The sequence below is a fragment of the Etheostoma spectabile genome, chromosome 2 (genome assembly GCF_008692095.1).
Source record: "Etheostoma spectabile isolate EspeVRDwgs_2016 chromosome 2, UIUC_Espe_1.0, whole genome shotgun sequence".
NCBI classification, from domain to species: domain Eukaryota; kingdom Metazoa; phylum Chordata; class Actinopteri; order Perciformes; family Percidae; genus Etheostoma; species Etheostoma spectabile.
Window position 1 is genome coordinate 26,331,224 of NC_045734.1, and position 13,956 is coordinate 26,345,179.

Sequence of the window (13,956 nt, forward strand, 5' to 3'; positions counted from 1 at the left end):
TTCAAAAAACACCATATTTTTGTTCTTCCACACATTATGAGGGTGCGCCACGCTAGCAGCTAGGCGAGCCTTATAAGGTGTGTTACATAGTGATGCGTGTTCATCACGGAAGTAAAGGCTGGACTACAATAGAGCAGTTTGGAGCAGCTGGTGAACAGTGTTTTTTCTGTTGGAGATGGTAAGTCCCTTTGGGTTGGACTTTGGGCTTTTTCACTTTGTAAACCTATAACATGCGCAAAAAAAGATGTATAACTCAAAAAAGGAAAAAGCCAAAAAGCATATAATGAGCTAGGGCTGCACGATTATGGCCAAAATGATAATCGCGATTATTTTGATCAAAATTTTGATCGCGATTATTCTCACGATTATTTGTTGATTTTAAACAAAACAAATTTTATTGTCACATAGGCTATTTATAACTGCGAGAGGGAGTGTGATGGACGCTACTCACAGGGAGACGGCTGACTCATTATGAACGGGTCCAGCACGGGTCAAACAGCGGATACACACGTCGTGTGTATTAAACGTCTGTATCTTCACTGCGCTGCATTTTTATGAACTATGATATTCTGGCCATGGGTCACATCTCTGGTCCTGGTCCAGCAGCTCCGTCTCCCACGTTGTTACTCTACCAACTGAAGTTAGCTGCATTCAATAACTTCTTCTGTGTTCTTCGCCGTAGCGGCCGCGATAACAGAGTTACCACGGAAACACTGGTGCAAATACAGGTTTGCCCCCTCATACTTAACAATATACAGCTGTGTTAATGAAAAATCAAAACTGTAGACAAATATCAGAAGTGTGGACCGGCGGCCGCTGTGTGGCGGGGCGAGAGTAGAGGATAGAGAGTAGGACGAGAGAGCGTAGGAAAGACCAACACAGGCACGGCTTTACGACGAAATGGTCATGTAACGCAAAATTAAACCATATCCATATAAACAGCATTGCAGCGGATGCGAGGACATTAGCACCGGTGCGTCCTAGAAGAGCTAACAGCTAACAGACGTTACTAGCTAACAGACGCTACTAGCTAACACCTAACAGACGCTACTAGCACCGACTAGCACTGGTCACTGCTGTTGTCTGAAAAACAACAAATGGGACAAAGTGTTGCGTTTAGTGGTAAACTGGTAAACCTTGAGACCGACGTATTACCGACTGCTATCTGTTGAGTTTTCCTCCCGCTACTCTGTCCTCTGGGACTGTCTACATCTAGAAACTTAGCTGCACGGGGTGCAGTGAACTACGCTGACTGGCTCATGAGCAGACGGCTTTATGGAGCGGGAGATGGGCTTTGCAAAAAACCCGGAGCGTTCTATGAAATGATGCTTTATAAAAAATAATCGCTTGATCACGCAAATTTGATCGTGGGAAGTCCAAATCGTGATCGCGATTAAAATTCGATTTATTGTGCAGCCCTATAATGAGCACTTTAAAGTGCCCATGTTATGCTAATTTTCAGGTTCATAATTGCATTTTGAGGTTGTACCAGAATAGATTTTCATGGTTTCATTTTTTAAAAACACCATCTTTTTGTTCCGCATATTGCTGCAGATCCTGTTTTCACCCTGTCTGTGTTTTAGCTACAGAGTAAGTGCAAAATATGGTGTTTTTTGAAAATTAAACCATGTAAACCTATTCTGATATTACTTCTAAATACAATTATTAACCTGAAAATGAGCATAACATGAGCACTTCAACATCTATCTCCATGCACAAGTTGATTTTTAAAACGTCTATACTATCTTGGTTGGGAGTTGCACATGTGCAGTAGCTAGGTAAGATCACATCAGCTATAACTCTCCAACTTTGGTCAGAACAAGGCAGGATTAGCTGGGAGACTTCTTCTAAACGAGGGGGCACTTATGGAATACCTGCAGAACAGGGACATGGAAGTAGTTCTTTTGGAGATTAGGGTGAACTAGTGCGTGTTGTAGCAGTGTTTTGCCATTAAGAATGAGCATATGCTAGCATGTGCTACAGTTAGCCACCTCGTCTCGGCTAGTGACGTAGAAAGCCGAGCAGATTTTGAACAGCTCACCCGGAGACTGAAGGCAGAGGACATTCAGAAACCTGTATCTCACTCAAAACAGCATGGATAGTTTTTTCTTTTCAAGTTTTTATGCGTGTGAAAGCACCAGAGACACAAACCAACACCCCAAATCCCAGATAAAGTGAATTTTTGTAATAATATGGGTACTTTAAAGACAACAAGCTTTGGTCATAAAGAAGTGCTTTCTGAAGTTATAAAAAGTTTCACTGTCAAAAACGGAATTTCAATTTCATAAGTTGTTCATACTTTCATAATTTCATCATTCATTTTCAATAATTAATAATTAGTAGTTTTGATTTGGTATAAGGGGAATTAAATGCTGCCTAATATTCCAATCCAACTACAAAATTTAAAAGACCTAACTACACAATAAAATATAGTAATACAACAAAAAACAAAAACATTTTTCACCCGCCAAACACCCAAACAATGCTAAGGCTGATATGGGAAACATTTAAAAACATACACTTTTAAATGTAGGTTTCCCACTCCTTTGTCCACACTCCTGCAAAAGTGATTTCTTAATTCTTTATCATCTCCCTCAGGCTCATGCTCAGAAAGGAGGGACCAGCAGCCGAGCCTCAAACTCCCGCCAGACTACATCGCGCTCCTCTTCGTCTCCTTCCAGTCGAGCTACTCCTTCCTCCTCCGCCTCACCTCATTTAGCATCGTCGTCATCCTCTTCCTCAACTGTGGCACCCTCTCCCAAACTCAATTCCCTTGCAGCTACACACAAGCTGAAGAAAGACATTCACCGCTGTCACCGGATGTCCAGGCGCCCGCTGCCCCGCTCAGACCCCATGGCGTCCTCCTTCTCCAACCCCGGCGGCTTCCCCTCCCGCCTGCACGTCTCACCCTTCTCCGAGACCGTCCGCATCCTCAACCGTAGAGTCAAACCACGGGAGATCAAGCGAGGTCGGATCATTCTCAACCTGAAAGTCATTAACAAGCCAGGTAGGGGTGGCACAGCTGCAGGCGGCAGGAATCTTACAGAAGGACGCCAAAACATCCCTTCCCGCAATCGCATTATCGGGAAGAAGGGAGATGCACCCTATAGACCTTTCCAGCCCCCTCTGAAGATGCTCGGGTTCCCGATGTATGGGAAGCCGTTTGGGCTGCAGTGTGGGGGCCCTTTGTCCTTCCACTCCCACCCAGGCTCCAGCACAGGGGCCAGGAACACCCACTCTACTTCCTCCAAGCACCAGTCGCCGCCTTCTCCTTCCAGCTCCGTGGACTCTGAAGGAAAATCTCGCACCAACGCCTCAGCTGCTAAGCCAGCCACGGGAGGCTCACCTTCCAGAGAGGGTGCCAAGTCCAGTAAACCTCACACAGAGACCCAGAAGGGCCAGAGTGCCAAGCAAGCTGCTACCGCCCCGTCCTCCGATGCGAACCCCTTGGCGTCGGCATCTTCTTTCCTCCCCTCCTCACCATCCTCCTCCTTGGACGACGTGGATGAGGACGATGCCCTGGACCGTTCAACAACCCCAGAGGGAGGCGGGAAATGCACTCGCAAAAGCAGGGAAAAACGCCAGCAGCCTCCCGCTGACTCTGGCACCCCCGGGGACCAGATCTCTGCCCCTGCCGAACCCCAGAGGGTGCCTGCCGAAGGAGACCCCGACTGGCATCCTGAAATGGCACCGAGCTGCAAGGATGTGGTGGTCACAGACGTCACCACCAACCTGGTCACTGTCACCATAAAAGAGTTCCCCTCCCCTGTCTCACCCTCCGCTAGCCCCGAAAGCGCCTCCTCCCCTCCTCCAAGCACCACCTCTGATGACGTCTCTCCACCCAAGCCATAAAAGATCAGATGTAATGAAGTCGATTGCCATTGATGGTGGAAGAAAATATCATGCCAGTGTTGCCACTTCAGCCCCCTTCTACCTTATTCCTTAAAGGTGTGTCCATATTTGTGTAACGATTAATTAAATGCAATGTAAATTAACACGCCCAGCCATTGAATAGTTAAAAAAAGAGTTTTTTTTTTTTTTTTTTAAAGAAATGTATACATTTGAAAGCGGGCAGCTAATACGCCCTTAAATTGCCATATTTTGTCCTCTTGCACAGCACGGACTCTGAGGCAGACTTGGATGGAAACGTTATTTGTTTTCTTTCACTTGCTTCAGACGTGCAGGGTTTAACTTGTTTGGTGTAATAACAAATAGTTCAGCACACTCAACCGTTTGGTGTAAAGCGTGAGCTTTTGTCGAGCACACTTGGCGTGCGTGAAAGAAACCAATGCTATTTTGATTCCGGCCCTGCGGCGGAGGCTTGCATTGACAGCCTTCAGGTGTCATGCCCATTTCCTGCCCCATAGTTTCATTGGAAGTCCAGCTTGTTAATGATAAATGAGGTAATGTGTTTTTGCACTTAACACAGTTGGACTCATATATTGCATCAATACAGCGAGGTAAATGTAATGCACTTGACTGCATCGAAAAACAACCTATTTTATGTAGTTATCAATTTTGCAAGGCCTTTTCCTCTTGCTCTCTTGAACGCACATGCATATGCATACAGTAGGAATAAATATTTATATGCACGCACAACCATAAAAGCTGCAAAGAATATACAAAAACAATAGTTTTGTTATTGCTGTCCTTGCCGTCTTTCCCTGCTTGACTTGTTTTCCCACGAACCCACCACCTTCTTTAAATCTGTGACGTCCACCGAGACTAAACTGGCCGGCAGATGGTCGTGATATTTTCTCTTTATGCCAGATTTTTGCCATATTCCTTCTCAACTTGTCATGGTCTAGAAGGTCCATGAGCTGGACACAGTTCAGGCTGAAGCCACCAACCAAATGCAGCTAAAAATAGTTTGTTGAACCTTTAAGCTACTTGGCAGGTGTCTGTGGAACGTGTATCCAGGCAGTTTTGATTTGTAATCAATAGTAACTGGTACGTCTCTATAGGGCTGGGCAATATATCAATAATGTATTGATATCGTCTTAGATTTTGGAAATCGTGATGTCGTAAATGGCTTAAGTGTTGTCTTTTCCTGGTTTTAAAGGCTGCATTACAGTAAAGTGATGTCATTTTCTGTGTTACCAGACTGTTCTAGCTCTTGTATTATTCTTACCTTTACCCACTTACTCATATCTACATTACCGAAGATTAATCATCTTAAATCTCATTGTGTAAAAGCACTAATTCAACCCTATAATATTGCCACAATATCGACATTGAGGTATTTGGGCAAGAATATCCCGATATCTGATTTTCTCCATATCGCCCAGCCCTACATCTCTCTCTGTACCACATTGCCAGTTATAGAGCATAGTTTCATCCACGAACTGTCTGTTAGACAGTGGGCCATTTCTGTGCCAGTTGCCTTTTGGATATACCCAAATATAAACAGAAATGTGGTTGAGATTTTGATATCTGTAAAAGTAAGAAGAGGATTTTTGGAGAAATGCAATCTTCCCATCTTTTTAATGGGGTCTTTGTCTGACTTTCCATTAAAGCTGTTGTGTCCTGAACAATGTGGACACCGCTTCAGTTTTTCATGTGTAATGAAGAATATTTTCTTTAGTTACAATCAAGTAATTTCAGAAGCAAAGGTGTGACAGGTTTCAGCATCTCTGCTGATGATTTGGTAGTTCAGTTGTTGGATGACAGCAGTTATAGTTTCACCACTGCTCCCGGTTTGGTTAATTTTGTCGAATTCTATCCAGTGGGGGACAAAAAATACCCTCTTTATATGTTAACCTGCATTACAGAACACGAGTCCCCAAATTGACTGCTGTCAATTGTTATTGCCTCCTATTTTAAATGCAGGTTTTCCTTTTCCAATCGAAAGCTCAGCCACGGTCTGTAGCAATGCCGCTTACTGTGACCTATTTCTTTCTTGCATTGCTTGGTTGGGCCACTAGCCGATCATGGCCCACCCGGGAAAAAATGAGGTGGCGTTTTGGAAATTTAGGTTCAGCCACACATTTTTTGCATGAAGGGTTTTGGTTTTTGAGTCTCTATGTTGTGGCTTTTGACCCTGACCTTTTGACCTAGTAATTTCCGTACTTCTGGTGACACGGTGCTCTTGAGCACATGCAGAGGTACAATGAGGAATTTGACCCAATGATGCATTGAGGTACTGAAAAAACATGCTCTCTTTGCTGCTTGTTTCTCTGGAGGGAAATCGCCTCAAGACAAATGACCCTTTGTCGGTGGCTGATAAATGTATCTACTCTGTCCTTCTCCAGCCACTTCACCTGGCTACAATCAATCAGACGCTTCATTTACTGTCAAAGATGACCAAGTATTTAGTTTTCCTACCTTGCTGTTTTTACCTTTTAATCAAGGCATAAATGTCTGACTAAGGACCAGTAGTTTTCAGGCCGGAGAGTCAAGGATTGTGGAACCATTGCTTTCTCCAAATACTATATACATCAAGTGTGCTGTCTTTCCGTGGCATTATGTTACAGCCAGAAAGAAAGAAAAGAAGGTGATATCCATCGCCCCCATGTTCTTCACAATGAACCGCTGCCGAGCTCTTTCACTGCGGGTTGTTTGCCGCTAAATGCCTGGCCGCTTGAAAGTGTTTCAAAGTGCACCTCAAGTACTTCAGAAAGAAACCTGACCCTTTATACACAGACTCTCAACCCTTTTCTGGTGCTGCCTGTTCTTTCTATACCTTCCCAGACCTTGGCTCCTACTCTGGTGCACCTGTGTGTTACAATATTTAAAAATAAATCTTCCGCATGTGTTGCCTTTCATAGCTTAGCTGCTCCATTCAACCCCAGCTGCACTGCAGGCGACGTTTACCTCGTCTTACTCGGCTCTCAACGCGCTAAAACAAATATACTTCTTTACTTGCCGTGGCTTCAGTGGTAGAGATAAACATCACGGTATCCTAAAAACGGTAACAACCTTGAAAGGCTTCTGATATCTTACTTCCCAAAGTTGCAAACGCAGCGTTCCTCCAGGTCTTCGTTAACACGGACGAGGAAGATGTCGCCTCCTCTCCGGCCGTGCACGGGATAGTTCTAGTTGTTGTCAATACTGTTTCAATACTCTCATAGGTAAAACGGTCGAAGGATTTATTCCAAACTGACACATCCATTATATGAAGAAAAAATAAGTGTCTTACTCTTATGAAAAGGTCTGTAGCTCAAATTCAAATTGAAGAAAAACAAAAAAAAGATCTTGAACTTGAGTCCTTACTTGACAAAGTGAAAACACAGACGTTCTCTTTAATTTCCAGAAACTGATCTAAAGGATTATTTTCTTCTCCAAATGGGTATATCGTGACTTGGAATAGGTTTTTTCATCTACTATATCGTTCATATTTTTAAGTGGTGGATAGAAGTGGCTCTTGCAGTTGCTAGATGTGTAAGGTATTAGGCTGCTAAGCCCTGTTTCCAACAGTGATAGCAATGTTTGTCTTTCTTTTTTTTCATATGGAGTAGCACAACTCAACTTAGTGGCCTACCTTTCAACCAAATAGGGCTCTTGAGTTTATTATTTGACTTTTGTAAGCCTTTTTTCCCCCTTTTGAATTGTTTTACATTTATATGTGATGTCATTTTAGGTGCTAAGTGATTTATTTGGCACTAATTAGAATAAAGGAAGGATCCTTCTTTAAATGTATGGCTACAAATGCTTAATGTATTGAGAGATTGTGCTTTTTAAGCTGTTTTTCCCCTTTGTACTGTACTTTAATACTTTTTTTGAAATATGCATAATATTGTTAATGTGATGCTGTTTATTTGAATGCCATTTTTTTATTAGTCCAATATGGGTTTGATAAGAAAGCAAACTCCGACTAATTTTAATGTGTCAGGACTGCAGTTTTGTCTGGTGTAATGATAATATGAATTGTGTACATTGTATTGATGGTAATAATGGGGAGTTGGAGGATAATGATGACAGTGTAATGTATCTGAACTTCCGAAGCATGTTTTGCCAACCCTTATTGTACAGATTATGTATTCAATGTCATGTTACCTGTTGTTGCTTTCGGTGTGTTTCTTCAACAAGGCTTTTAATTAAAAGCTCTTTAAAAAGCAATTTGCCTTGTTGTTTTTATTTATTTATTTTGGGCTGCTAGCACATATTTTGGTTGCATGTGTGCAGACTTTGTTTGGATGTAGGTTCAAGGAACTGACCTGTATGAAAGACCCCCTGGGTATGCCTTAAGCAGCAAAGGCGTAGGACGATAAATGCAGGAAGTGTGCGTGCGTACACTATAAAGCGAATTAAAAGTAACAGCCTTCCAATTTGATTTGACCAAATAAATTCAAAGGCAAGCAAAGTTATCTTTTTTTTGGCATTTCTGAGTCAGATCAAACCTCTCAGTCACACACAGAACTTTGACAGTTCAGCAGTAAAGAGATAAAGAAGTCCTGGTTTAACATGTTATCTGGATCTCTTTAGGAACAATAATGGGCAGGAACGAGAAGCTGAGTCAATTAAAAGAAAACATAAGCTTGAAATTACTTCAATCCACAATGCGGATTAATGTAGGCTGCATTGGACCTTTTTCAAATAAATCAAGGTAAATCACTCCCTAAATGTGAGGGGAGGTAACCTGTTAAAGAAGTGGCTCACTGTGCCTGTAATACTAGTGCTGTAGTACCCTAGTGCTCCACAGAGTGGCGCTGGTGGGCTGCGTTCAGAAGAAGGGAGCAGAGCAGCATCTGTCTGCAGGGACTGGGAAAGCTGGGGTGATATTAAGGTCATCACGCCTGGGTATTCATCTCAGAGTGTTTTGATGTTATGAATACATACATCTAGTTCAAAGTGTTTTCTCTTTTCCACTCTGTGTTTCATTTCATTTTCAGGTTTAGACTGTTTAATGAATGTAAAAGAGAGAGAGAGAGAGAGAGTTAGAGAGACTGACACAAAGAGATGAAACATAGGTCCTTTGCTACTTTTCCCTCTGCTCCCTCCATTTCTCCTAGTAGATTCTATCCTTGGCAGGATATCAGTGAATTTATGAGCCAGATGGAACTAAAATAGTGTGTGTGTGTGTGTGTGTGTGTGTGTGTGTGTGTGTGTGTGTGTGTGTGTGTGTGTGTGTGAGAGAGAGAGGCATCAGCCACCTCTGGAGATTAATCCACAATCTAGACTTCTGTTCTCTGGTTGAGCCTCTGACTGTGGTGCATATTTAATATTAATTTCAAGCCAAACAATCAGCATGTTTTCATGTGATATTTTCAGTGGTAGAGTGTAACGAAGTACACCTACATTTCCTCAAATACTGTACTTAGGTAAGTATTTTACTTTATTTCCATTTTATGAGAATTTCTACTAGACATAGCCTACATATAGCCTACGTATAAGTATATGTAAATTGTGTGATGGTGACACTAAATTAATTTTAAATGCAGGACTTAGATTGTAAAAGAGTATTTTTACACTTTTGCTTACAGTAAGTACCGGATCGGAGTACTTGACCACTGGCTGTTTGTCCCTTCAGAGTTTGACATAAGGATAATAGCCATGTGAGGTGTATTCTGCTCACATTCATGTTTTAACAATTTAAAGGAATAGTTCCACATTTTGGGAAATACGCTTCATTTTCTCTATTTCTAAGAGATGGATGAGAAGATTGATGCCACTCCCTGTAAGCGTGCTGAGTTAAGCAGTTAGCTCAAAGTACTACAAGCATGGCTGTAGACTTGTTACATATTTAAGTGCTCTTGTCTCGTCACTCAAAGTTGTTGAAATGTATTCTGGGAAATGTACTATAGGCCTAAGTGAAGTATATGCAGGTTAATGTAAAGTTAACTAACAAAGAGAATTTTGGCATTTTCAAAAGCAACTCCTGCAACGAATACACAAACTATCCCAGACTCGTGTCTAAGGTTGTGTGTGTGAGGTTGGATTATTCCTTTAATGTTGTGCTAATTAGCAGATTCAACTCCCTGATTGGCGGGCGAGCAAAGCCCATCCTTCCTGCATTTCATGTCTCTATTAAACTTTAAAACTATCACACTAACATGAACAGGGAACTTTTTAAAAGTGGTTCATCCACTTGCCTTGGAGTGAGGATGTTTGAACGAGGCCGCTGAGGACTCCTGTGTCAGGGTCACATCTTTCCAGTCGGCGTCAGTGGGGAGTTTTATAGTTAGCACGGCCTCTTGAGAAGAGCATGTTCTTCCTCCTACTCAGTCAAAAAGGGTTTAAGGTCCCCGCTGTTTTCTTCTTCTTCTTCTTCTTCTTCTGTTTATCTTCTTCCTTCTGCTAGGCTACCCCCATAGACCCCTCGCTATGTGAATTGACTGTAGCCTATTTAGAGATTGGAAGTAACCAAGTATTACTTACAGGGGTGCTCATAAGTTTACATGCCCATGCTTAAGTTGACTAAAAAGAGGAATAAAAAGAATAAAGTTTTGGAAATTTATCTTAATGCCTTTAATTAAAAAATGAGGTAAAATCCAACCTTTAAGGACACCACTTTTCTTTGTGAATGAATAATGTATTGTAAATAAATAAACAGTATCCTGGATCCATGAAATAACTGGCCTTTAATAATAAAAATCTGCCCGCCTCTATAGGAATTTAACATAGGGGTGTGTATACTTATGCCCCCCCGCATTTTAAGGAAGAACATTTATTTATTTTAATTAAGGCATTAAGATAAATTTCCAAAACGTGATTTTTTTATTCCTCTTTTTAGTCAACTTAAGCATGGGTAAGTAAACTTATGAGCACCACTGTAAGTAGTTTTCAGATGTTTTTACTGTACTATTTCTTTTTGTGCCGACTTTTTACTCCTTACATTTTAAGACAAAAATCTGTAATCTCTGCTCTTTTCGTTTTACAAAATTGGCTTGTTGCTTTAGTTTTTAATAATTTCAGTGGAGTTACCATTGTTATTTTTGGCGTCATCAATACCGAATTCAATCTAATTGGATGGGACTATACGTTGCACTTGATGCACCTCTATAAGATGACTCGACAGATTCGGTGGCGTGATGGCAGTAACGGTAGTACATAGTAGTGTGGACGGCGACATGATTGAAACGAAAGAAAACAGAGATCCCAGAGATTCAGCAGACAAGCCTTATCTGAGAGAGAAGTTTGAGACATTAGGCATCAAGAATGACTCCTGGCCAATGTGCTACGAAACTCTAAAAGTATGGGAAACTCGTTAATGTCAGTTTAGTTATTCATATTTTATCCTTTATTTTCTTTCCAGAAGCTATATTTGAGCACACACACATACATGTAGATTCCTTTAAATGTTAAGGAGAAGATAAAATAAGAGAAACTGGATCTGTGAATTCTCACGGAATCACAACTCAATTCATATCTTGCTCCTCAGTCCCAATCTTATCAACCTGGAGTCCCAGTCTCTGTCACAATAACCATATATGTGATGTTTTAGACCTGTTGGCACACATCCATTTCAAAATGTAGCCAATGGCATACCGTATGCTATAAAGAGCCTTTTTTCCATGTCCACTGAAGTTTCCCAGAGTGCACTCTAGCAACATTTATGTGGTCTAGGTAGCTTTGCATAAAAAATGGATGCCATTCGCAAGGCCACTTTCACGTTCATACTTTAAGTAGGGAGACCGGGGATGGTGGTAACACTTTTTGACTCAGTTCCTTTAACTTGCAGAATGTTTGTGCTGGGGCACTCAAATTTTGACACAAAGTACCCTCATGTGTCTACTACAAATAGCAATGTTTTAACTTCTCCAACTATATCACAGAATTCATTATTTGATGTCAAATGCAAGGAGTGCCATTGTTACAACCTACCCCACTACCAGGGCATGCTGTAACACAACCTGGGGTGAATTGTAACAGTAAGACTGAAGAACTTACAACTGAGACCACGCCACAAAATATGCATCCCTATAAGTTCATTGTGCATGTGCCAACACTAAAGCATCTTCCTGTGCTTCACTAAGAACAAAAGTGAAATGTTTGAAATCAGCATAGATGAATTGACTCACATTTTACGTAAGAACCTGCTCTCTTACCTGATACAAGTTACCTAATTCAAACTTCAACGGTATCAGTACTGATCAAAATATAGACTTGGTCCCGAAAATTACTTTCTTACCTGAAAATTGATGTTTTGACTGCACACTTCTTCTCACAGCCGTGCAAATTCACATGTAAGATCAGGGAGTGAGTGGTTATACATGAAATTTATCACATGACTCTTATGTTATCCCTTATTGGTAAAAGTGATGAGTTATATCAGTAGGCTTACTTGTAGCTACTTTAACCAGAGTATTTTTTTTACACAAGTACCTTTACTTCTACTTGAGTATGGGAAGTGTGTACCTTTGCCATCTCTAAGCTTATTACCTCTGTTTTTTTCTCCAAAAGATTAGTTTTACTCCTACAGGATGCACATATATGACTACATGTCGTTGCACTATTTATAGATATTTTACACAGACGTTTTTTTACCTTGCTTGTATGATCTTACCTGTAGCACTTTGAGATTTGTTTAAATGTAAAGTGCATTACAAATAAAATGTATTATTATTATTATTATTAGTATTATTTAAGCATTTCAATGCCAACATGTGTGTATGTATGAGATGTGCATAATTGAGGGTGTGCAAGGCTACTTGTTAGGCTGTTCAGCTGGTTTGAGTTTTGTATTTTCATTTGCTAGTTTCTCTGATGTGTTTTTTATGACAGATTTGACTGGGGAATAACAAAGGGATTGTTGGCCTTTTCAAAAACAATACCTCCAAATTCAATAAACTGTCCCTAAGGTTGTGCGTGCACCTCGATCCATCACCACCTTGTTTGTGCACGCTGCTGCTGGAGGTTCACCCCTGCTCTGACTGACGCATGCCCACAGCCTCGCTCCTCCTCTCCCCACGGTCCCCATGGTAACGCACGGAGGAGAGCAGTTTAGCAACGCGGAGACGGAGATCGAGGGAGCTCTGGTACGCACAGAGCGGAGGGCGGCGAGAGGAAAACAGCTCCGGATAAACATCTTCTGTAGCCTATGTAAGTGCCACATTTCTACAGCAAACACCAGCGCTGGTAGTTCATCTGAGGTGTCGAGCTGAGTTAATCTGCTCAGTAGACCGCGATAATAACTCCGCTGATGCGGTCTTCCTGCACGCTGCTGTAGCCTGCGGAGTGATGCTGCCTCCGAAATGAGGACATTTTTTTTCCAGTTGTGTCTGCATGTCAGGCTTTTTTTTCCTTCTCTAAACCGTAATCTTTTGCATCCACAGTGATAATGAAGTTCGTGGTGGTGCTTGTGGCAGCGGGCACCCTGGCCTTCCTCGGCGCGGTCATCTGCATCATCGCCAGTGTTTATCCCCGGAAACGTGACGCGCCTCCCGGCGACAACGGCACCCTGACATCGGAGAATCTGTTCGAGCCCCTGGAGCCCGGATCGGTGGCACACGCCGGACCGCTGGGCGCTCTGCACGGCGCTGAGTCCTACGATGGAGAGAACGGGCTCGGTGGCATCGGTCTGGAGGGTCCCACTCTGAACGAGCTCAACCACGGGGAGGAGACCGGCGCCGGGTCCGCGAAACAGTTCAGCTTCAGCCGGTTGATCTGCACGCCTGTACCGGTCGGAGAATGCAAGACCAAAGATCTGAGGCAGCAGGCGGACGACCCGCTGTACGGCACCGGGGACGAAGACTGGACTTATCTCCGGACCACAGCGGATGACCTCCGTCAGACGGTCCTGCAGCAGAACGACCAGATCCTCATGGACCAGAGGACCATCCGGGAGCTCACCGGGAAGCTGAGCGAGTGTGAGAGCGGCCTGGAGGACGAGAGGAACATCCCGGAGCGGGGCGTCGGGGTCTGGAGCGGCAACCGCCGCGTCATGGCCGGGGATGATGTGAGCTCCTCCGCCGCGGCGCAGCTGCAGACGGCGCGGGCTGTGGAGGAGCTGGCCAGGGCCATCATGGACCTGAAAGACCGCATCGAGAAACTCGAGGTAACTGGTGGGGGGGGGGG

General features: G+C 42.9%; 2 protein-coding genes across 4 annotated transcripts in view; both read left to right on the plus strand.

The window, feature by feature from the left end:
- The window catches only part of cbx6a (chromobox homolog 6a), an 11,527-nt gene extending 3,469 nt beyond the window's left edge, over nt 1-8,058 (plus strand). For 2 of the 3 annotated variants that reach the window (XM_032540199.1, XM_032540207.1), the window contains exons 5-6: nt 2,599-3,281; nt 3,312-8,058. In XM_032540199.1, the coding sequence (XP_032396090.1) occupies nt 2,599-3,281; nt 3,312-3,852 (1,224 nt within the window). In that variant the 3' untranslated portion in view covers nt 3,853-8,058. Of the gene's footprint in view, nt 1-2,598 lie in introns of all 3 variants that reach the window. The other variant, XM_032540189.1, reaches the window with a different exon arrangement.
- Nucleotides 8,059-12,821: 4,763 nt separating this feature from the next.
- The window catches only part of nptxrb (neuronal pentraxin receptor b), a 9,177-nt gene continuing 8,042 nt past the window's right edge, over nt 12,822-13,956 (plus strand). The window contains exons 1-2 of the mRNA XM_032540528.1: nt 12,822-12,981; nt 13,215-13,936. Coding sequence (XP_032396419.1) covers nt 12,858-12,981; nt 13,215-13,936 — 846 coding nt within the window. The 5' untranslated portion in view covers nt 12,822-12,857. The remainder of the gene's footprint in view (nt 12,982-13,214; nt 13,937-13,956) is intronic.